The sequence below is a fragment of the Hevea brasiliensis genome, chromosome 17, assembly GCF_030052815.1.
Source record: "Hevea brasiliensis isolate MT/VB/25A 57/8 chromosome 17, ASM3005281v1, whole genome shotgun sequence".
NCBI classification, from domain to species: Eukaryota; Viridiplantae; Streptophyta; class Magnoliopsida; order Malpighiales; family Euphorbiaceae; genus Hevea; species Hevea brasiliensis.
This window is the reverse complement of record NC_079509.1, coordinates 1,636,889-1,660,954: the sequence shown is the minus strand read 5'-3', so window position 1 is coordinate 1,660,954 and position 24,066 is coordinate 1,636,889. Positions and strand designations below refer to the sequence as shown.

The following is a 24,066-nucleotide window of genomic DNA, read 5'->3' as shown; positions in this document are numbered from 1 at the left end:
TTGACCATGACATGGGGATGTAGTGCATAATTTCAGATCTCTTTGTTTTTTTCTTATTGGTCAGCCCAATGCAGAAAATTATCTTTCCTAAGGCTATTGCTGAAAAATCAACAAAATTACTCAATAATGTTATTTTTTTTTTAAATTCAGTTAAATTTAAATATTTATTTTTATGATCTTAAAGATAAGGTCAAAATATAAGAATTTTGTGGTGCAGCTTCATAATTTTTTATATTATAAGATTAACACTCAATTATTTAAATATTGATTAAATAATTCCTTTAATTTACTCTATTGTAATGAAAGAAAAAATTGCAAGTATTTGTGATATTATGAGCTCAAATGAACTCTAGTTTCTTTGTCTTGGATTGAAGTGAAGTATTTTGGTTTAGAGCAGAATGAGCCGGGAGCCCTTACCATATACATAATGTACTCATGCTATGCCTATTCTCTCTCCATAGGTACTCTCTGGCTGTGTCCTTTTATACATTACACATATGATAACGGGACCGTCACACCTAACATTAAAATAAAGATATTTCTGATACACAGGATCCTCTCAAAGAGGCAAGTGTAGAGCATACGTATCTCTGATTATAAGAGTATGATACACGTTCAAAGGTTTTCGGAGAGAAAGAGAAAGGTTTAGAAAGCCATAGAAGAAAACTTCAGAGAATATTATTGAAAGGGAAACTGAGTCTGATTACAACTGAATAGAGCAACTCCTTATATAGACTTGGAGGCTCTTAGGATTACAAGCAACCGGCTAGAAACTGGCTACCGACACTCTTAAATAAAACAAAATAAAGAAAGACACTTATTACATTATTAATCGACAAACTTTAACTTTTATCATGGGGTTGTGGACAGATTGAGAGTATCAAAGTCAGAGTCGTCAGAGTCAATTACAAAAAAGTCCTTTGGCCACTGTCGATGCACAGGTGATGGTGGGTTAGTACTCTGAATGGCATCTCGTGACTCAGTGTCCATTGGATCCTGGGAATCTTGTCACATGGGATGGGTTCAGTCAATGTGCTCATCAGCGAGAGTCTGAATGGGACCCAAAGATGTACATTTCACATGGGGGAGCGTCAGATACTGATAGCCATTGATTTCACAGAGATATTCTGCTAGCTGTTTCCTTAAGGGCCCCATGGTGTCCTTTTCAGTGACTGATCCTTCGTAGGTTCTCCATTCGTACTCAGTATTTTGAGTCCAGAGTAGTCCATCGAGCCTCCTGGAGAAAGGCTTATGCATGATGAACATTGTCCTGATATTTGGCTGAGTTCCGGTGGGCCTGTCTTCAATCTCATGTGTGTCTATGATGCCCTTCAGACTGTACGGCCATACTGAAATGGGCTTGAACCACTCCAGAAATCTGGACAAGAGAGTCCTGTTGGTGTTGCACATAACATATTGGTATAGGGCCATGAATGGGAATTCTATCCCTGTGGAATAGAGGGTAACCATGCACCAGAGGAGCCATAATTCTTCCAGGATGAGTTCTCTGTCAGGATGGATACTGAAACAGGTGAGGAAAGGGTTATCAGGGATAAATATAGATGAGGATGGGAGTAATCCTTTCAGAGTATTCCTGGCACTTAGATAGTGGAATAGGTAACCCCTTGCAAACTTAGCCATTTTTGTGATGGGCTGGTTAGGTGAGCATCCTGGAGGAAAACTGTCTGAAGTAGGAACCAGAAAATTGTGCATTGGAGAAGGAGTATGTGGAGAGGGCGATGATGATGATGCCATAAGGATCAAAGGGAGTGTAGAGGAAGATTGAACGAGGTGGAGGTTCTTGGGCCTGGATAGAAGATTAGAAACCAAGTTATGTTTCCCTTTGATGTGTTGGACTATGAATTTATACTTGGCAAACTAGTCCTTTAGCCTCAGTAATTGTGGTTCAGGAAGAGACTTATTTTTGAAGATGAGCTGTCCATGACCACAGTAAAATGGTGGCCAATGAGATGGAATTCGAATCTCTTTATCCCATTTTTGACAGCTAATATTTCTTTATAGATCGAATGATAATGTTTCTGAGGCTCTAGAAATTCTCCAATAGCATGTCCGCAGATATGCTTTTCTCCTTGTATTTCTCCAATGAGGACTGCACCCCAGTGGGTGTCACTAGCATCAATCTGAAGGATTCGGTATCCAATGCTGGGAATCTTTAGAGGTGGCGGGTTTAGAGCCAATTCTTTTAATGCTTTGACTGCACATGTTTGTTATTCCTTCCAAGATGGAGCATTCTTCTTAAGCATTTTTTACAGTTGGCATGTGTAGGTGGCCACATGCGGAATAAACTTTCTGATGTAATTGATAATACCAAGGACCTGTTGTATTTGTTTTACTGTCAAGTTCTTATCAGGGAACTTCAGTAATTCTTCTGCAATGTGAGGTCCCGGTTGGTATTTTCCATCTTTGAACTTCATTCCAAGAAAGTCGATATCAGTTTGAGCCAATGAGCTCTTTTTTTCTGATAGCATAATTCCATAGGAATCCACCAATTGTTGAAATGTAGAGAGAAGTGTCCTATGGGCCGTAACATCTTTCGAGAAAAGAAGGATATCGTCTATGTAGATGAGAGCACTGTGAAGTATGGGCTCAAATATCCTTATCATGGCCTTTTGGAAAACTAATGGGGCCGTCTTAAGGCCGAATGGAAGGACTGTCCATTGGTATTGGGTTGTAGGAATGTAGAAGGCGATTTTGGGCCTATCAGAGGGGTTAATACCCAATTGCCAAAATCCAGCTTTGAGATCAAACTTGGAGAAAACATGGGCCTCGTGGAGTTGAGTGAACAAGGCTTCAGGTTTTGGTAATGGGAACTTGTCATCTTGAAGGAAATGATTGAGGGGCTTATAATCAATGACAAGTCTTTTCTTTCCTCTTAGTCATTCAGATCTTTTTTCAATATAGAAGGCCTGACAGGCTCACTAAGAGGAAGTGGGTTCTATGAGACCCTGTTGGAGAAGTTGTTTGCACTCTTCTTGGGCCAGAGCTAAGTCTGTGGGATTTATCCCCGGGTGTGATGCTTTTGTTGGATCGATGTCTTCGTTGAGTTTGAATGGAAGGTTGACCAAGAAGTCTGGGTTCTTCCACAGGGGGTGGTGATGGTGAAAATGTGCATGGGAATCAGCACAGGATCTTAAAAGGAGTTCCTTGTGTTCTTGGAACTCAGCTGAGGCATCAGCCAAAGAATATAACCTTGGGATAGAGGTGAATGGCTGAAAATTCCATTTATATTTTAATCCTGATGGGAGGATCTTTAAATGCTTTGCTTGTTGATACAAGTCAAAGCCTATCAGCAAATCCTTATCAGGAAGATCTGACCCGATGACCCTGGTCCAGAGGATACAAGTAGAGAAGAACTGAATCCCAATGGGATGCTTGGTGATGAGGCTAGTTTTGAAATCATTGCCATCAGCTACCTTGAAGTATTCCTCATGAGGGACCCAGTATTCTGGAGGTAAAATAGCTGGGTTCATCATGCTTTTGTGAGCCCCGGTATCTAGGAAACCAATGACATTAATGGGCTATTCATATTTGCTGGGAAGAATATGAAGCGGGACTAAAGGAATTGGAATAGTGTCTGGGCCGTGAGTTGATTGAGAGGATTGGATATGTTGGGCCAGGTAAGACGGGTCATGGGCTTCTGTATCTGAACCTGACTCTTCTAAAGAGAAGGAGTGGTCTTGTTCTGAACTAGTATCTGCTCCAAGGGCAAAAACTGTTTCTTCATCTGGTTCATCTTGTTCGGAGAACAAAGATTCAATATCATCATGCTCTAGGGAAATGTGAGAAGCCTGTTGAATATGTTGTAAAAGCTTGATAGCCTTATTAGGGTTTTTGGGGCAGTTTTTTGCATAGTGATCCTGATTGCCACAAATGTAGCATCGATCAGACTTCTTTGTGCCCATTCTTTTCTTTCAAAAATATCTGACTGTTCTTCTTCCCTTTTTCTGCTTGAAAGGGGGTTTAGATCCAGAAGAATACTTCTTGTAATGTCCCTTTTTCTTTGGTTTGCATTCATAGTTCTTTTCTTTGCATTTGATAGCAAGGTAGGACTTTTGACAGATGTTCTTTAAGGCTTTGCTGTTGTCAATGATGTCTTTAAATAACTTCTGTTGCTCACACATTTTATCTAGACAAGCCAGCGTCATCTGGTGGATTTCTCTGATGGTAATGGTATTCATTGCTCTTCTAATTGCAGCAATGCTTTTGTGGAGCTCAGGTTGTAGTGCCTCCGGAAGGGAGGCAATGTATGTGTGTCAGAGATTGACATCATTATAACCATTCAGTAAATAATATCGCTAAGCCATGCGCTAGTAATGTCTTTCAATATCTGTCCTTTTCAGAGAGCAGCAACGCATGTCAAAGTCTTCCTGGCGTAACTGCTTACTGTACAAAGAGGCATCTCCGAGGAATTCAACAAAAATGGCATTGACAGCTTATATAGTATTTAAGTGACAAAATTAGGCCTTTTGATATTCTCTGATAGAGGCAAACCAGTCCTGTAATGTGCCAACAGTTCGGGATACAAATTCTCTAAGAACTGTATGAGAGTCAGCACCTTCTCGAAGCATCTGGATATTAAGCCAGGCTTTGAATTCTGCGAGGCAGTCTCTCCATTTTGAAGGAGGAACATCGTCCAGGGTGAACCATGGGCCTGAGTTAGGCCTAGATTGATGTGGGGCTCCTAGGAGATTAAAATCCAGGATTGGATCATCTTCTGACATTTTCACATGTGGATCTTGGGCTTAAGGAGGCCCAGTGGCAAGGCCTGTGGTACCGCTAGTAGAATCCGTAGTTTGTGAAGGACCTGTCTGAGACACAGTTGGCTGCGAATCAGCCATGAGTCGTGATATCCATCTGTCCATCCTCACTATCATTAGATAAATTATCTGAAGAGTCATCTTCTGGTTCAGAGGGCATTGATACCATGTGTTGAGGAGGAGGATCAGGATACATTTTGTCCTTGCCTTTGTCAATCTTCCTTTTTGGAGGATGACATTCTTCTGAGGAAGAAGGGCTCTTTGGTTCATACCGGGTGGGTGTTGTAGTTGGTTTAAACAAAGGAGATGGATGGTATGAAGGTGTTTCATATGAATAATTGAAAGGGTCGAAAGGAGAGTAAGCAGGTTCAAGAGTAGGAAGGAAAGGGTTATGAGACAGCACTGTAGAAAATGGGCTGTAAGAGACAGGAGTTTCTGTTGGTTTATGCAAATCTACTTCAACTTGGGCCAACTATTTTCTCAGCCTTCTGATTTCTTGTTCCTTCTGGTTGAACTCGGCGCCAAATCTCCGTTGCTGGATTGAGGATCTCAAATCCTTGTCAAGCTGAGCAATCTTCCCTTGTAAATCTTTATACATGTTCTGGGCAAATGCAGTGAAGGAATCGACCTTTTGATCAATATTTTGAGTCCTGGTGAGGACTTGATCAATCTTGGAGTCAATCCGTTGTAATGTCTTATTCTGAACTGCTACATTCTTCATGTGCCAATTCAGAACTTCTTCAGCTTGAGTGATTGGGGTTATCTGACCTTCACTATTAACCTTAGTTGAGTGAACGACAGGTCCGGTGGAGATTTTGGTCTGCTGGTCTGTTTGTTGTGCCAATGGAGAAAAGTCTACCTCATAAGAGGCAGGAGAGAACATTATACAGGGTTGCACCATTGGTATAGCAGGAGGAGGAGGAGAAGAAACTGGCTTAAAAGGAGGAAGGAGTTTCTTTCCTTCTTTTCTGATGATCTCGAGGGCAAGCTCATAGATGGGAAGAGGTTTCTTTTGTTTGGTTTCCTCATGGATGCCAATCCATGGGCTATTATCTGAATAATCTCTTCTGAGCACTTGTTGAGGCCTACAAGAGGTTCTCCGTGTCCTTTTAGTAAGTTTCCTCCAGTTTTTATCAGACAAAGGATGATCATATTCGTTTTCCCAGTAGTTATCACAACAATCACAATCTTCATCACACATTCCAGATCCTGGGAGATCCCAGGGACAGTGACCATCTATTTTCTGAGGACAGATATAGTGATTATCAGGAGTTACTGCTCCGATGGGAAAATCTTCCTGCTATTTTTCTAATGGCTGGACCATCATGGTTTGGAATACAGGCAAAGATCCTGTAGAATGTCGAGGAGGTTGAAAAGTGGTCTGCACCGTACCGTCAGGATTTCTTCTGAAAGAAGATTCCGTAATTTGGATCGGCTGAGAGGTTGAATGAAGCCTCTCATAGTTGGTTAACCAATCCTTCGGAATGAGCTGCTCCAGCTCATTTCTAGGCAGTTGCCTAGGTATTCGAACTATTGTCAGGGTAGTCTCAGTGTCTGCTAATACGAGCAAAGCGTCATTTGATACGGATGGCTGGGACAGATCTACTGCATGATCTTGCAGTCTATAGATGATCTGATGGTGTAATGTAGCCATCATGGAGGATTTGACTTGTGCTGCACTGTAAGTTGAACTTGGACTTTCAGGGCGATACTAAGGTGTGGATCCCTTAGTGAGGATTATAATTAGGAAAGAACGTCAGTATCACACTTCCAGCATGCAAGGTGGTAAGACATGTCCCTATTACTGCATGTTCATATTGCAGGAATCTTGTGTCAAGAAGAGACACTCTTGCCGTTACTGGAAGCTCGCGCCTTCCATGTAGACTGAGGATAAGCCTTACAGCTCCAAAGTGGAGGTGAGAAAATCCTTCTTGTCTCCATCTAGGGATGAGTTGAGGAGGGATTTCTAAGGTCATATACTGTTCAGCGGATGGGCTCTGAAGAGAGCATTGGTCCATTCTGGAAGCCTGAACGTATTCTTTTGATAAAGACCTTATGAAAGAAACGAGAGATCTGATAGATCTGGTTAGAGATCCAGATCATCTATAAATGTTGTATGGACTGAGAAGAGGTAGGAGAGATTCTCCAACTTGTGCGTCTTCTGGTAGGATGACTTAATTGCATTCAAAAAATACAGATTTTTTTTTTACATATTAAATGGGTAATTTGAAACATTAAAATTAAAACAAAATTTAAAAATATCAACAATAATCAAAATTTTTAAATAATGAACAAATATTATTGTTCTTTTATCTAAGATTTCAATTTATATAAATTTCAATTCATATATATATATATATATATATATATATATATAATATAGATTTCTTCGATGAATTTAAAAAATATGATATAACATTTTATATTGAATATATTATGTGTAATAAGAAATTATTTTCAAATAATAGTCACAAGAATTAAATATGAAAAGATAATTACATATTAAATTTGACTACTATTTTGATTAATTTTATAATTTATATTTATAAATAATATATTTATTTAAATATAGTAATGTTTTTTAATTAAATGAATAATATTTACTTTTTACACCTGTTTAGATTGAGTGTATTATAATTTATTAATAATTATTAATATATTTAAAAAAATAATACAATATAAGATGATTTAATAATTTTTTAAGTATAAAATATGAATAAAAAATTTTAAATCATCCCGAATTATTAATTTAATGGTTTAAAAAATATATAATAAAGTAATAATTAAGAAACTATTATTTTATAGCTTAAAAAACTTTTTTTTAATAAATAATTAAGGAGAAAAACTATATTAAACATTATAAAATCATGATAATGATTTTAAACACAGTGTTAGTATAAAAAATTAGAAAATAAATTATGATAATTTTATTATTTTTAATGATTTTTAAAATATAAAACAATTGAAAAAATTGGTGTGAAACGGACAAAGCGAGAAAGAAAACATGGGAAGGAAACCGCACTTCTTACACAGCTTACCAAGCCAAGTTGGCCGCCTCTACAGCTCTACCCCTTTACGTGGCCATCGCCGCCAGCTTCTTTACCTCCTCCCTCCACAACACCAACCCCATCTTCAATATCCACCTACCATTTCTTTCCTCTCACTCATCTCCCCTCCACCTCCGCCTCTCCCTCTCCTCCCACTCCCCCTCCTCTCTCTCCCTCCGCCACCACCACACTAACTTTTTCCCGCTCTTCGTTCCTTCTGCCTCCTTATCTGGCGGAGATGGCGGCTTCAATAACCGCACCCCTTCCGGGGGCGGTGGTGGCGGCAACGACGATAACAATGGTAATAACAGTGGCAGTGATGAGGATGGTGATAATGCGGGGAATAGGAATAGGAAGGAGGCGATGATGGTGTTAACGGAATCGAAGCGGACCATGGAGACTTTGCCTAACGACTTGGTAGCTGCGATCCAAGCCGGCAGAATTCCTGGTGCTGTGGTTTCCAGGTTTTTAGACTTGGAGAAGTCGGGAATTTTCCGGTGGTTGCTTCAGTTTGGTGGGTTCAAGGAGAGGCTGTTGGCTGATGATCTGTTTTTCGCTAAGGTTGGCATCGAGTGCGGCGTCGGTATCTTCTCTAAGGTATGATTCTTTATATGCTACTGGAAAGGAAATGCAGTTCATTTTTCTTTATCAATGAATAAAATTACTAATAGTGGTGGAGATTGAGAAGATGCTTTAGCTAGCAGAGTAGGAAAAGGGAAGATGGTTAGTGGAATAGAGCTTTCCTACTTTGGAAAATTTTTCATAGCGATTCTTCAATTGCTAAACTAGTATTCAGAATTGACTGGCATTAGTCACCTTGTAGTTTTGTTTATTTTTATTCTGAAATTTCAAGGAGGATGACTATGAGAGTACGAAAAGTATTTTGGAATATACATTGGAATTTATCTAATCCCAAGCTCTCACCTTTACAGGAGGCCCCAGGTTCTGATCAACTTAGCATGCATAATCTCCTCTTGTTGTGACTAGCAGAAAACCAAACTAGAATAGTTTTTTTTTTTTGCTGTACATGTTATTATAACGTGCTATTTGAAAAGAAAATGAGGGAAAAAATGCATTCTTTTGAAAAGATTGCAAATTAAATATTTTGTTTTAAATTTTTTTTTTTTGCTTTAATCTCCCTTTCTCTCCATTGTTTATGGGTTATTCTAGCATCAGTCATAATTTGATCCTTTTTTTTAGACTGCTGCAGAATATGAACGTCGCAGAGAGAATTTTTTCAAGGAGCTGGAAATTGTTTTTGCAGACGTGGTATGGTTGCTATTATTAGGATTATGTCAAGTCAAATTGTTTATCTTTTGTTCAGTTTGTAATCCTCATTGCATTTGGAATGTACATTTTGATTATATCAGCATGAACCAAAATATTATAATTTATCAATTGTGGGTTTTCTGAGCATTTCATTTTGAATTTATTTTTTCTCTTAGGTGATGGCCATAATTGCAGATTTCATGCTTGTTTATCTTCCTGCTCCAACAGTATCCCTACGACCACCTCTTACAAGCAGCACGGGACCTATTGCAAAGTTCTTCTACAATTGCCCTGATAATGCATTTCAGGTTTTTATTTTGCATTAGCTTTGCAAGCTCCACAGCTTGTTTCTGACTTCATAGAAAAGAAAAACTCAGAGATAGTTTTTTCAAATCCTGTTTTTAGGTTGCTCTTGCTGGAACTCCCTATTAATTTTTACAGAGAATAGGTGCTATTGTGGTAAGGAATTGTTTTTGGTGCAGCACCTGATCAATTCAAATTTCTCAAGTTATATGCTTAGGGTAACCGTTAGTTCATCTATCATGCAGCGTAATGGGGCAAAACTTTTTGCTGCTGGCACCACTTCATCACTGGTAAGTTCTTACTGCTAAGTTGCTTGACTAGATGTAGGATTTGTGTGCATATGTGTACATCCATCTCATTCTGTGACCGTAAGTTGTGCTTCTGGGATTGCCCTCTGACCAGGGGGAAAGGATGTGACTTAATTGTAATAACAACAGCTCACCCTAATGCTAAATGGCTTGAAATACTTTCATTAATTGCATTGTTTCCCTTTAAACATACAACTTACTAGGTGTAAGAAATTAATTAAAGTTTTTTTTTTTTTTTTTTTTTTTCTATAAGAAAAAAATTGACAGTAAACAGAAAAGTATACTTATTTTTCCACCAAGACAAATCCTTCAATGAATCTTCTAGTGCACTTACTATTAAATGTTACCTTAATGAAATTCATTCTGATAATGTTTACCTCAACCATCTTAACTAGCCCATTACCATGCCTTATGCTATTGCTTTCTTAGGCATTGTGCCAATGGAAACCGTCCATGTTGATACATTTTGCAGGGAAGAAACTCCTCTGATACTCAGGGTTTTACTGTTGAATAAATCTAAGCTCAGTTTGAGCACTATATGATGCTGTGCATTGTAAACATTTTCTATCTCTCTTATCATTTTATGAGACTAGTTTATGGCATTTCGTTCTTTCAGGCACCAATATGAGCCATTTTTGTGCGTGTGTTTATGTCCTTCTCGTTATAATTTTATTCCATTTTCTTACGTTTGTTGCAAAGTCAGGCTCGTTATAATTTTATTCCATTTTCTTACTTTTGTTGCAAAGTCAGGTCTATTTTTTTAGTATGTCATTTAGTAAAAGGTGCTTAATCTTGAGCCTGCAAATATTTCATGCACCTTATTTTGGTTATAGGTTGGCACAGTTCTGACAAATGCATTGATCAACGCACGAAAGGCTGTGGATAAGTCTTCAGCTGGTGAAGTTGAAAATGTGCCTATATTGTCCACCAGTGTTGCCTATGGTGTCTATATGGCAGTTTCTAGCAACCTCAGGTATGATGTTGGCTTTTTCTTTTGTCTTTGCTTGTGTGGTTTTAATCTCCAAATTTTCTAGGTGATAAGTCAGTATAGCACTAATGATCTAGAGAGAACACAAGGTCCCATGCCCTTTAATTTCTAATTCATCCCTCCTCAACACAAGAGGTGAGGAGGGTTGAGGGCTGGTTTTTGAATGGCAACCTACTGCTTCTTGTCAAGGCTAGACTGCACTGGGCGGGTAACCTATTTTATCATGGAAACTGAATTATTTTCCAGCTGAAGACAACAGATTTATATATAATTTTTTGGGGAATATATTACTGAGAGAATAGCTCTGTTGAACAGGTATCAAGTGCTGGCAGGTGTTATCGAACAGCGAATTTTGGAACCTTTATTACACCAGCACAAGCTCATGCTTAGCGCAATTTGTTTTGCTGTTCGAACGGGCAACACATACTTGGGTTCATTGTTGTAAGATTTCATACTTACTGAATTCTGTGAACTTGATAATTTTCTATGTATAGCACCCTATATTCACAACTTGCTTCGATAGGTGGGTGGATCATGCTCGGTTGATAGGAATTCAAAAAGCTAAGGAGGAGCAGAAAGAATTGGCTTGATGTATGAGTATTGTTTTGCATTGTGGCAGTAGCATGAAGCAGGGTATGTCAGTTGAATTTAGTGGGAATGGGATTCAGATTTTGACCTTTGAAAATTGAAACCTCAGAAGAATTAGTCAACAAAGCTGACATTTTGTTGTTTGTTTTTTTTGTATCATTCCAAAATTTGTTTTGTTGGTTTCGACCAGATTGAGACACAATCAGCTATAAATTTCAACATTGAACATGTAGAGCAAGTAGTAAGGAATATATATATATATATATATAATTTGAATAATGGTCATTTGTTGTGAAAACAAAGCAGAATTTCGGCTGCACCCTTTACTTATTCTCTTTCAAGTAAATCTATCTATGCATGTATGGCAGACAATAAGACAACATAGAAGACGAATAAAGCTCAAAAACCAGGATAAAATGGGATTAACATACAGATAATAAATTTCATAATTAATAAATAAATGGATGAGAAAACTTTAAATTCGACTTTCTTATCTATATACTTAATTACTAGTTTTTTTTTTCTTTTTAATTATAATATTTTGAATTTGCAAACAAAAAAGAAAATTAATATTATAAGGTATTTCATAATAAATAATAAAACTTTGAAAATGAAAAATATATGAAAATTTTATTATGATTTGATACATAAATTTAATAATTCAATGCCTTTAGGCAGTGGCTGATCTTCAAAGAGAAATTATGTAAAGAAATTTTAACTTTACCTTTTGATCTCTGAATTTTTATTAAATGACAAAAAGAAAGAGAAAAGCTTTAGAGTTTAAATAATTGATCCATATGGGTTATACATAAAATCTCTCATTATTCAACAGATGAAATATTATGAACTCCATTAACATAGTAGTATTTAGTATATCTGCCTTTCAGGTTACAAGCCAGAAAGGAGAGGTTAGTTCACCTGGGTGGTATTTTGCATTTTTGTGAAAAAACTGAAAACATTGTAATAATGGCCTAGCGACTGGACCATGTTCAATGCAATGGATTGTCATGCAGTCTCCCACGACAGTCATTTTAGCTTCAATTTTTAATGTCACCAAAAATATTTTGGCTTCTGCATTAACCAGCCATTGAAAGAAACAAGTTAAAAAGTTAGATAGTTGCTAATGCTAGAAAGAGCCAAAGAGGCACCACGAATAACTTACACATTCAACGAGCAGCTTTTCTTGCATCTACTCATTTAACAGCTATATCAAGTTCTATATATTTCAGAGGCATTTTGTTATTACAACATACACTTCATCCCCTCCTCTAATTTTCATGATCATCTGCAGATAATAGTCAATAAGTTGGATTTGGAACTTTACATATTTCCCTCTACTAGGATGCAATATTTCAGATTACAGTTAGATTTGCTTGCTTTTATCTGAAATAACATTATTGATCATGAGGGCCATCAAAAGATTGGGTCTTCCTCAGATTCCAGTGTAGGCCCTCATGGATGCTGTGCAAGAAGTCATTGGTAGAATCAACTTGGCATGCTGTAGGCACAGGCCAAGGCGCCATGCTGCATACAAGTGCATCACCCGGTGTTAACTTTTTCCTGTCCTTGCCATCAAATGATACCCAAGCAGAGCTTCTGCTGTTGAAAGGAACTTGCACTCGTATGGTTACATGTTCAGGTAATATCAGAGGCCGAAAGGATAAGGAATGTGGACAAATTGGTGTAAAAAGGATGCCAGGAACCTAGAATTACAGCAAATACGCTGAACAATTTCAACATTTGATATCCATATTAAGGTTATGACTGATACTAATGTAAAAGAAAATCAATAATGGCATATAACTTAAAAAAGATTAATACAACTTCTTCAAAAGTGCATCAATAATTGTGGTTGCAGAATGTGCTAAAAATTGCGTGTTCAGATATCAAAGAACAGACCAAGCTACTATAGCTCAACTTTCTATAAGAAGATGCAAGTGTGAGACTCTGATTCAAAGTATACTACCATTCATTATTTTATGGTGCAATAATACAAGTATAAGGTTGTCCACAGCATGCGAGGGATTTGACTCTTCGCTGACTATGCCAAAACAGATGAAGTTGCATTTAGTTGGCTATTTCCCACATCTTGTTAGCATAGTGATCCGAAATTTATTTTATTTATTTTATTTTTTATTTTTTATTTTTTTGCTACTCACCCACCCTGATGCCCTATTTAGACTGCAATTTTATTAGCAGGTTTCTTGTTTATATATCACATTAACCCACTGACAAAGTGGTAGGTTAGTGGTGTCAGCTTATATGAGGAATGTAAATAATTCATGCATCTTAGCAGAGGCAAACTACTAAATCTGAAGAAAGCATTGTTGTCTTCATCTGTGGACTATGTGATGTAACAGAACATGGATATTCAAAGAAATTATATTTATTACAATGTACCTGTGGATGGACCATTGATCCTCCAGCTGCCAATGAATATGCAGTGCTACCAGATGTTGTTGATAAAATTAAACCATCACCTTGCACACATGTGACAAATGAGTTGTCACAATAGCATTCCAAATTTGTGAGGAAAGACGATATTCCACGGTCAATAGTAACCTCATTTAGAACGAGTATAGGCTCCTCAGTTTCAACCTCATTTGTTGCTGCATCTCTAATAACGTGGCATTGCAACCGGTGTCGCAATGTTATGCTAATTGGGCCCCTAAGAATTGTATCAAGGGAATCTCTGTAATGCTCACTATCTAAATAAAATGTTAAAGAATAATTTGGAGTCAGATATGGGAAAGGTAACAATTATTTAAATTAAATTATAACTCCTGTGAAAGAGAAGCCAACATTAGCAATGGGCAATTTCCCAATTGCTTTTTCGTTGAGGAAACTTCATTAGAAAACTTGAAGGATACAAAATGGTGTCATAAAGCCAAGGGAACCTAAGGAAAAAGGAACAATGGGAGGAACTGGTCCTTTGAACATTGATGCTGCCTGTAAATAAAAAAGATAGATAAAAACATGTCTGATGGCATGAAAACAGGAGAAACCGATAATAAAAATAATGCAGTCGCGATCAAATTGAAAGCACATACCCAAAGAACAGTACCATCCCCACCAAGAGTTACCACAAGGTCAACTTTAGTGTGCAGTAGTGAAATTTCCTTGTCTGCAAAGCAATAGTTACATCCTCACATACTGAAACCACATCCATTATCAAGAAATCTAACAGAGATACACTATTCCCAAACAATAGTTTTCCTTTTCTTCTTATTTTTCCGCACCAAAGAATGTTATTAATGACACTATTATTAATTATAGAAATCTCAATTTCTTCTCACATCTTTCCACAAAGAAGAGTTTTATCAAAAGAGCTAGCATATCAAACATTTGAACCTCCAGAACCAAACAAAATTAAAGACGAAAATGAAGTAAAACAATGAACACAGTATTAGGAGTGACAATGAGAGTGAAGAGTCTAGGATGTGAAGTATGTTCTGCACAATATACATTTGAGGATAGATAGAAGAATATTAACAACAATATGAAGGTGTTATCATGGATTGAATTGAATCAACCATATATCAGTGAACTTTATGAAAATAAGAGGGCATTAACAGCCTACCGTCTTTCCACGTTTGTACAAAATTGAAGTAAGATGATTCTGTTAGAAGTTCACCCCTCACACGTGGTTCCACATAAATGTTTAACCTTTTATGCTCTTTCAACCATCTGGTAATAGACATTGAACAATCAAGCATATATCAAAATTTGCAAACATTTTATAGACAAAATAGTAGTATCAAAAATTCAAACAACAAGCTCCAACCAAATTTAGATAATCAATAATGCAACAGAGGAAGCCACATTTGAAATTCAATTCACGGAATAGTTTCCCAGTGTAAGGAACTTAATACAGAAGTATACATTCTCAATAGATAAGTTTGATAGTCAGCAAAATCGCATACCAATACCCACAATTCTACAGCTACCAAACTTGATGGAAAGAAATTCAAAATTTCCACAATAAGTGTCCTGTTCATAAGTAATTTCCTTTTTATTTTCTAATAAGAGATAAATAATATTAAAATCTCTGACTTGTATAGTATACAATAGGAAATCATTTAGAAGAGAAAAAAAAAAAAAAAAAAACATAGCATCTTGTATACATACAAACTGCAATCCATTAAACTGAAAATTCATTGTATTCATCCATCTAGATTTTAGCCAGCCATAAAGACAGTAATGAACACCCAAAATTTGGTATCCCAACCCACCTTCCCAACCCCACAAGACCCTTTTGATTTGGTGAATACTTGGTTAGATCTCAAAGTTGGAGCAGATGAATACCTTAAGGACAATTGCCAGAGCTACAAGTTTATTTGATTGTAGCAGAACAAAAGTAATATAGGACAACATGAATGCGTCCAAGTTTTGGCCAGGGGAATACTTGATGTTTGCTTTCCTATGAATGAAATGAGGATAGCTTTTGGTCAACAGCACCAATTTTGCATGAATGACTACTAGTTAAGGAACTGAAAACAATACAACTATATATGGGCTACATTGCAAGGTATTATCTTAGAACAGTTAAGACACAACAGTAAATTGTCTATATCAAGGCACTCCACAACTTTCATGCCTTGAAAACTGTCACAGAGATTAAATCTGGCACAATGAAGAAAGCAGCTTAAGGGAGAAAATAATTTCAGAATTGCAAAATGAAAAACAGAGAAAATCATAGTATGCACACCTGACCATATCTGCACACAGAATTCGAACAGAAATTGAATTAGGTTTAGTCATAATAAGCACCGTCTGTGGATTAGACTCCCACGTCAAAGAAATCTGGGGCAAAAAAAGTAGTATTTGATCAGACGTGTGTGAGGGAGTCCCATGTGAACTGATCCTAACAGAATTATAGAAGTTCTCGATGGCAGTACAACATAAATTGGATAAATTTCTGTGTATTTATATGTAACCATAACCAGACACAAAAGAAATTAACATGTAGCCTTGCAGAAGCAATACCTGTTTACTGCTGCGCTCTGCAGTTGTTATGTTTCCTCTTTCAAAAGAGACAACATCATGTTTGTGCTGATCACTATTTTCACCTTTGCAATACCATGAAAGTTTAAAAGATGCCTGTCTCAGGATACAAAATGGAATCCAATTAGGCATTTTTAGTCACTAATTTGTCACTACATGAAGATGGTCTCAATTCATTACATTAATTCATAATGAGAAAACATTGACAAAGTTCCTTGCTATAAATTTGTAAGAATGAATTTCTACAATCATCATTAAAATAATCAGAAAAAAAAAATAGCAACATAGCTACGAATAAAAACAAAAGCAATAAAGTTTTTTTTTTTAAAAATGTGCTGTAGGTTCCAAATAGGACATAAAGAACCCGAAGAAATGTTAATAAATATTACCAAGACTAGTGGGTAACCATCCAAACATGTAATGCTTTGAACCTAGAAAAATATAGATACATGCAATTAAACAAAAAACATTGTCCATATGCAAAGTAGCTCATTAACTGAGAGGCATATATGAAAATTACCTTTCTCATCATCCTATTCTGGATCATCTTGGAATCAGGGTTAGTCTCTCCATCTTGAAGAATTTCATGAGAGCAAATCCCATTGGTACAACAATTTTCAGATTGCTTGGTTGTTTGATTACTCAGCACAGAATGGTTGGTTGAGTTCTCTGTCCTCTTTTCATCAAAGTCATCATTGTGCTTCTCAGGTGAATATTCTGCAGCACAAGCCATCAAATTCCTACTTAGAAAAGGGGAAAACAGATTGAAAAATCTTAAGAACATGAAGAAGTCAGGGCATACAAAAATGTTAAATAAGAGAGATTAAAAATCATTACCATAGGACACAAGGCAAACCAAATATTCAGACATTACATCATAAAATGAATTCATCAGATTTCATTTTGTTTCTACAGCTATAACTGTGACAAAATGAGGCTTGATAACCACCATTTTTTAAAAATCCAGAGTTTTTTCCCATTCCTTAATGGAATGTTTTGATATTTTGACTTGGTTGTGATTATCAAATAAGGCTATGTCTCTAGAACAGTATAGGACTCAGCTTTTCCACAAAATCTCCTTGAAATTCCCATTGATGTAAAGCCAAAGTGCTACACAAATGCCCAGGCATTCTTATCCAACAAACTTGCAGGACAAAGCAAAGAATTGAAATAAATATGAAAGGAAAATGCCATCTTAAAGAGGTTTCAGCTTAGAAGGGTCACCCAATCTGATGGGTTTCTCCTCAAATGCCAATTATAATATGGTAACTTACACACTCCACCACACACCCACACCAAATACCCCCACACACCCCCCCCCCCCAACCAACCCAACCTCCCCCCAAACTGCTCCTTGCGCTGTATCTTGTAAAAGGCACAGCAATTAGGGGTGGACAAGAGAAACTGCAAAACCAAACCACCAATGGGAAACAGTAAAAATAAAACCAAAAAGTGGGGTTAATTGCACGAACCGTCCTTGAACTTTGGTAGTATTTTCATTTTCGTCCTTGAACTTTAATTTGTTAAAATAAAATCATTAAACCTCACTTTTATTGCAGAAAAAGTCCTTCTTGCCGGAATCTGGTGTAAAATCTGGTTAAATGAATATGTGGCTTTCCAACATGGCTTTTTTAAATAATAAAAATAAAAAAAATTGTGTCGCGTTTCTCCCTTTCATCCGAGATAGCAAGGGTGATTATCTATCTAAAATTCTTCTCCATCTCTTTCTCTCTCTTTCACCATTTCTCTTCTTCCTCTTCTCTTAAGATATCCTCCCTTCTACAGTCATCAACTCCCTCATTGACGTTTCCTCTGCTTATAAAATTTCCATTTGTAGGCACTAAACATCCAAACCAAAGTGAAAAAACCCAGAGAGATCTAACCCTAGAAAACCTCAAAAAGGGAATGAAATAACAAAATCAGTAGTTGTATAATTGACAGATTAAGGATCTCCAAGAGGATTACAATAGCTTGAATAGAAAGCAGAGGTAGAAGCACCAAGAGGAAGCCGTAAAATAGAAAGCTTTAAATTGAGGTCGATGGTAGAGCTTGCATTCTGTGGTGGTGGCAATGTATCGATAGAAGGGAACAGTTAGCGTATTGTGAGTCAGATTGAAGAGAGACATTGTGAGGGACAAGGATAATGGGTTAGTTGAGAACATGCGAATAGAAATTTCTCCAAAAATTTGTCAATAGTTGTTAAGATTTCCCTGACTTCAAGCTCCAACCTTGCTAGCTGAGACGAAAAGGGGCGACGCTGCAACAGTGATTGTGGGTATGGGGGTTTGTTGGGGAAGCAAAGTATAAATGAAATGGGTTTGTTGCCAAATGATTGAGAAAGAGATAGTGTGGGTTAGTGTCTATAACAAGGGATTCGAAAGTAGATGGTGGCGATGGAATGGGAGCTGTGAAATGGTGAGGGTATATCCAGCATGGTACTATGAGGTTTTTAGTATTTAATTGCGAGAAATGACACTGAAGCTAGGTTTACCATGGTTTGTATTTGTGGTGTTTAAGTGATAATCAAAAAGAAAATGGAGATGGCAGAGGCATGAAGGAGCTGGTTCTGCTTATGGTGTGTTGGGTTGTGTCTTCGTGAGCGTAGAGTTGCACTTATGGTTGAAGATTAGTCATGCGGATTTTTATTATTTAAAAAAGCCATGCTGGAAAAGCCACGTATGCATTTAACCGGAGTTCACATCAAATTCCAGTAAGGAGGACTTTATCTACAGTAAATGTTAAGTTCAATGATTTTATTTTAACAAATTAAGGTTTAAGGACGACCCCCTAAATTCAGGGATGGTTTGTGCAATTAAGCCCTAAAAAGTGGGTTAACTAAACTAATTAAATTTCTTCAAAAGGTTAATTTTAAAAAGTGGGTTAATTGAACCACCAACTGCAAAGCATTTCACCTATATTGTTGCGTGATGGTGGAATCACCATAATCTGATGATACTGAGTCTAAATTTGATTAGAAAGCTTACCAAACCAAAAAATTCCAACTTTTCACTACTTAAATAAGGGAAACAAAACTAACATTTGCCTAAAAGCATAAAACTTGTTCTTAGACTACAAAACCAATTCTACAAAACCAATTCCATTATCTCCCCCTTATTTTGAACAAGGGGTAAATATTTTGGATCTGAGAAGTAAATATGAGGCCAAAAGTTGAGAATTATCTGTGTCAAAATAAATAAAGCAAAACAAGTAGCAAAGGAGAACAATTTGAAGAAATATCTTCAATGTCCCAACTTTTATAAGGCATATTTCAAACCTAAATTAAATGAAAGATAAAAAAATTCAGTTTCCCATTGAAGATTATAAATGAGTATGCCCAACAACATTTAGAAATGAAAAATGGTACTGAGATCTGAGCTTGTGGGGGGCACATGACAAAACAGCAAACATTTCTACAACTATGACTCAACATCATTACCGAATAAATTTGAATTGCTATTTTTGAAACCCTTTCAATTTTGAGTTACTGGTTTTCAACTTTTCTTATTCTGTTAGTCTTGAGATTATCTCGTTCTTTTTCCCTTGGAGGATTTCTTATCTTTCCTCATGATTCTCTTTCCTCCAAAAGTTCTCCTTTTTCCCTTTTCTTTTCCAAACAAGTATAAATATAGAGAATTATGCTCAAATAAATTCCTTTGCAAAGAACATAGACTTTTGTACAATAAAATCATGATAACAATTAATGTGAGAAATGAATCCCAATCACACATTTAAGTGTCAGAATTCAAAACTGTCCCTTTTTCATTTTCCAAATAAAGCCATCGAGAACATAAGAGGATATGACAAGTATAGATCAAATTATAAGAAGCCAAAAATTTGTAAAACGTATCAGCCACATGCAATAAAACACTAACACCTCTATGACTATCAGTATGAAGATGTCAGTATTAATAGAAAGTTGCCAAATAATTCTGCAAGTCAAATGAATGTGCAGTGAAGGTATTAAAGGACAAAACAAGATTAAAAATAACTCTATATATGAAAATTATTTGTGCAGGAAACTCCAACTAGTTGAATAAATAATCATAGCAAGATTTTCATTTTTATCATAGAAGTTCAAATATCTAATTTGCACCACTGTAGTCACGTATGAGATACCTACTGCATGAAATTCATATGCTATTATTCATAAACATTTATTCAATCCTTAGAAACCTTTACGCTGCAGCCGCTGGTTTCGTTGCCTCTCCAGTTCATATCTACGCTTCCATTCAGCAGCCTCAGTTTGAGCAGAAGCTTTTCCCTCAGCAGCTCGTCTTAATGCCTTTGCAACAGCTAATGTGTAAAATTGGATGTCAGATTTCTACCTATAGCATGCAGTTTCAGTAAATGAATATGTAGGTTCGAGAATTAAATGCGAACATACTTCTTAGTGCCTCTGAGAACTCTATAAGATGGTCATCAGTACCCTGAATAGGGGTCTGTTGAAGAAGCTCCTGAACTGCCTTCTCAGAATGGAAGAAGGAAAGTGAATCATTAAATCCATTATCTGGTTGTGAGCATGAAAAACTCACATCCCCATTTCCATAAGAATCCTATCAAACAGAAAGTATAAATTATCATAATATACTAGTCATTTAACCAAGGAGAACGAATACATGACTGGCCATCAGGAAATGGAGGAAGAAGAAGGCTAAATAAAGTTACTGGGAAGAGGGAAAGACGGTGGGGGTAGGGAAAAGAAAATAAAAATGCATACTATTCATGCAAGATTGAGAAGCACTAAAAAGAAAAACTATGCTAAACAAACAATGTCCTAGTTCATCATTTACCCATTACATTCAATCACTTAAATATTCATGATTCATAGTATTAAATACACGGGAATTTCTGAATAAACTTATAACAGTAAAAAAATAAACCTTCAAAATCATACCAAATTCAGAACCTGAAGCTCAAAAAGGTCACCTACTAGGCTTTCAATCATTTTTGCAATTGAGATGGTGGACTTGTGGAACTCAAGGAAGACCCATAGCATTTGAGGAATAAATATAAAAGCATTGAATCAACAAGATAAAAACAACAATTTCTCTCCATCATGATCACCAAGGAAAGAAGTAACATGTTTCATAAACAAAATCCGCTTATCAACCAAAATCTGAGCCTAAAATTCTATAAAGGATATAACTTTCCCACTTCACCATTCTAACAATTTTGATCCATCACAACTTTTGAAAGTTTCCCAGCAAATACTTCAACAAACAGAGATTCCAAGTCACACAAAAACCATCGCATTGGACTTCCCAGGTGGCACTATCTCTAAATTGCATAAATGAAACTGAATTGAATAACCCAAGTGCATAAATCATTCAAAACGCAGAAAATGCCCAACTGACACTAGTAGCAACAATTCTGAGGTAGTGAAAACAATCATAAAATTACAAAACAGATCCAAAACTCATGATCAGTAACATTAAAAGCCAAGAAACCATAAAAATCGAGACCTGAGACATAAATGAGAAGAATAAAAAGAAAAAGCAGAAAAGCTCGCATGCAAACATATATAGAAAGAGAATGATTGAATACAGTGGAATTGAGCTTGCTAGGAGCCATGAGTGAAAGTGAGTAATTGAAGAAGACGATACAGAGAGAAGCAGATTATCTCATAAGGCGATACAGATGATGCACATGAAATAAGAAGGGCATCAGAGTAGTTGGAAGTTGAAAGTCATATCTAGAGAGAGAGGGAAGGAGAGTTGGAGAGATGGATTTATAAGATTATTCGCTCATAAATATATGAGGATTCAGAAGCAAAGAGAGATTTGGGTAGGCCCCACATAACGCGTGGCGCGTCGTAAGGCTACTGTCTCTTTTTGTAATTTTCTATCGTACTAAAATATTTATTGATATTAATTTTAATTTAATATTAAAATAGAATCACCAATAAAGGTTTTAATGAATAAACTTTTGAAGATTGTGTACAAATAATATCATTAATTTATTGCAGATTATTTCTTTTTTTTCTTAAATTCCATTTATGTCCTTGTAAAAATATGTCCAAAGTACATTGTATACTTTAGTATCACTTTAAATTAATTAAAAAAAAAATTTCAATTGGCTATTAAATTCAATATAATTAGTCATACTTAATGTAGACAACATGTTTTTCCAAATTCATAATTTGAGACTTGAAAAAAATGTTTCTTTTAATCTATACAACTAATTTCATGACTAATAATCAAGAGGCACACTTGATGATTAAACAAAGCATTGAATACCTAAAAATCGCTTTCTGTATTTTTGGTATTTCTAAAAATATTAAAAAGATTATGATAATGAAAAAGATTTGTTTAAAATTAAATTTAATATATTTTAATTATAAAAATTTTAAAATATTTTTAGAATAATATTTAAAAATAATTGCCTTTTATTACAATATCAATCGAAATCTTTATTAATGTGAATTTGTTTTAAAAATAAGAAAGGAAAAAGACATTTTATTACTAAAAAGGAAAAAAACATCAATTACTTTAATTGGAATGGGAAAATATTAATATGTCGGATGCATACACATGGGAGGATGCTCCTGCGTTGGGATTCTTACGTGTTTATCAAACATTGGTTGCTGACTATGGGATGGGACGACAAGTGAGCATTCAAATAAATTGAAAATGATTGGTGCCAACTGCAAGTTGACTTTCTGCCGCATTCAAAAGAGTCGGGCAAATTTGGAGGCTTTTCGTGGACTTTGACCATTCATACTTGCTTTTTGATTTTAGCCGTCATATGTGGCCGGTAACAGTCCAATGGGAAGAAAGATCCACCATTCGATTTTCGATTTTTTTTTTTATATAATTATCTCCACTTGAGACAAAATTTCCAAACTTTGCGATGAAGAAAATAATTTTAATATTATTAAATTAAAATATTTTTTAATTATATATAAATATTTAATTTATTTTTATATATTTTATATTATTAATAATTAATATTTATATCAATAAAATTAATATAATGATAAATAATTAATATCGAGTATTCGATTATTGTAAATTAAAATAATAAATTCATTGAAAGCGTTTTATATACAATTTTATTAAAAAAACTTATATTGAAGTTGAGTTCTTAGTTTTTTTAATATTTAATTAGAGTTCTTAATTTTTTGTTAATATTATAAAGCATGAATTCAATCAACTTATCAATAAGAAAAAATATTAATCATGCAATACATAAACATAATTCTGATTAGTTTTCTTCTAAGCTTGGGTTCAATCTCAACCACTAATGTGTTCAAAAATATCTCAATCATTATTTTCTTTTTCCTCAATGAAAGTAACATTGCAAAATTTTTGTCATTTTATTGTACTTTGAAATTACATCAAAATTATTATTAATACAAGAAATTAAAAAAAATTGATGTTGAGGAAAAATTAAACATTTTCCCACTAGTTATCTTCTTTTGCTTGACCTTCTAAAAATTTTGAGAGAGACTCAAAAGTGGGTTGTTGATGAAAATGAAATATTGACAAACTTTTTGGAGCTACACTTTTCTAAGACATGTTTCACAATCTAATTGGGGATACCAAAGAGCTATTAATGTGTAAAAGTTTGAGTAAAAGTGTTTCCAATTATTTTGGATGGCACACTAGAAGACCCAGCTACAATCTAATTTAGAATTAAAATTAGATTAATTTAATTTAAAATAAAAAATAAAATTAATTTGAAATTAAATTGAATTGAGAAATAATTAAATTTTTTTAAAAATATTCAATTATTAAATTTTATTAAAATCGAAATTGAGAAAACCCATATGGGGTTGGGGT

The 24,066-nt window shown here is 35.5% G+C and overlaps 2 protein-coding genes across 3 annotated transcripts; one reads left to right on the top strand and one right to left on the bottom strand.

Annotated features, from left to right (window-relative positions):
• The first annotated feature begins 6,433 nt into the window (after window positions 1–6,433).
• Window positions 6,434–11,513, top strand: LOC110666678 (protein RETICULATA-RELATED 4, chloroplastic). The gene is made up of 9 exons (XM_058139876.1): window positions 6,434–6,459; window positions 6,602–6,657; window positions 7,770–8,422; window positions 9,026–9,094; window positions 9,271–9,402; window positions 9,577–9,687; window positions 10,539–10,678; window positions 11,009–11,134; window positions 11,217–11,513. Exons 1-9 carry the CDS (start codon window positions 6,434–6,436, stop codon window positions 11,281–11,283), a joined length of 1,380 nt encoding a protein of 459 aa, XP_057995859.1. The 3' UTR covers window positions 11,284–11,513.
• Window positions 11,514–12,405: 892 nt separating this feature from the next.
• On the bottom strand, window positions 12,406–22,013 carry LOC110666677 (NAD(H) kinase 1-like). Of its 2 annotated transcripts, none has more exons than XM_021827252.2 (11): window positions 21,830–22,013; window positions 20,670–20,838; window positions 20,459–20,578; window positions 16,806–17,002; window positions 16,268–16,381; window positions 15,990–16,084; window positions 14,862–14,968; window positions 14,332–14,405; window positions 14,152–14,230; window positions 13,682–13,989; window positions 12,406–12,984 (listed from the first exon to the last, which is right to left on the bottom strand). In XM_021827252.2, exons 1-11 carry the CDS (start codon window positions 21,854–21,856, stop codon window positions 12,676–12,678), a joined length of 1,599 nt encoding a protein of 532 aa, XP_021682944.2. In that variant the 5' UTR covers window positions 21,857–22,013; the 3' UTR covers window positions 12,406–12,675. The 2 variants fall into 2 exon arrangements, with proteins under 2 accessions (XP_021682944.2, XP_057995296.1); XM_058139313.1 differs by having other exon boundaries at window positions 12,769–13,004.
• Between the last annotated feature and the right edge of the window lie 2,053 nt (window positions 22,014–24,066).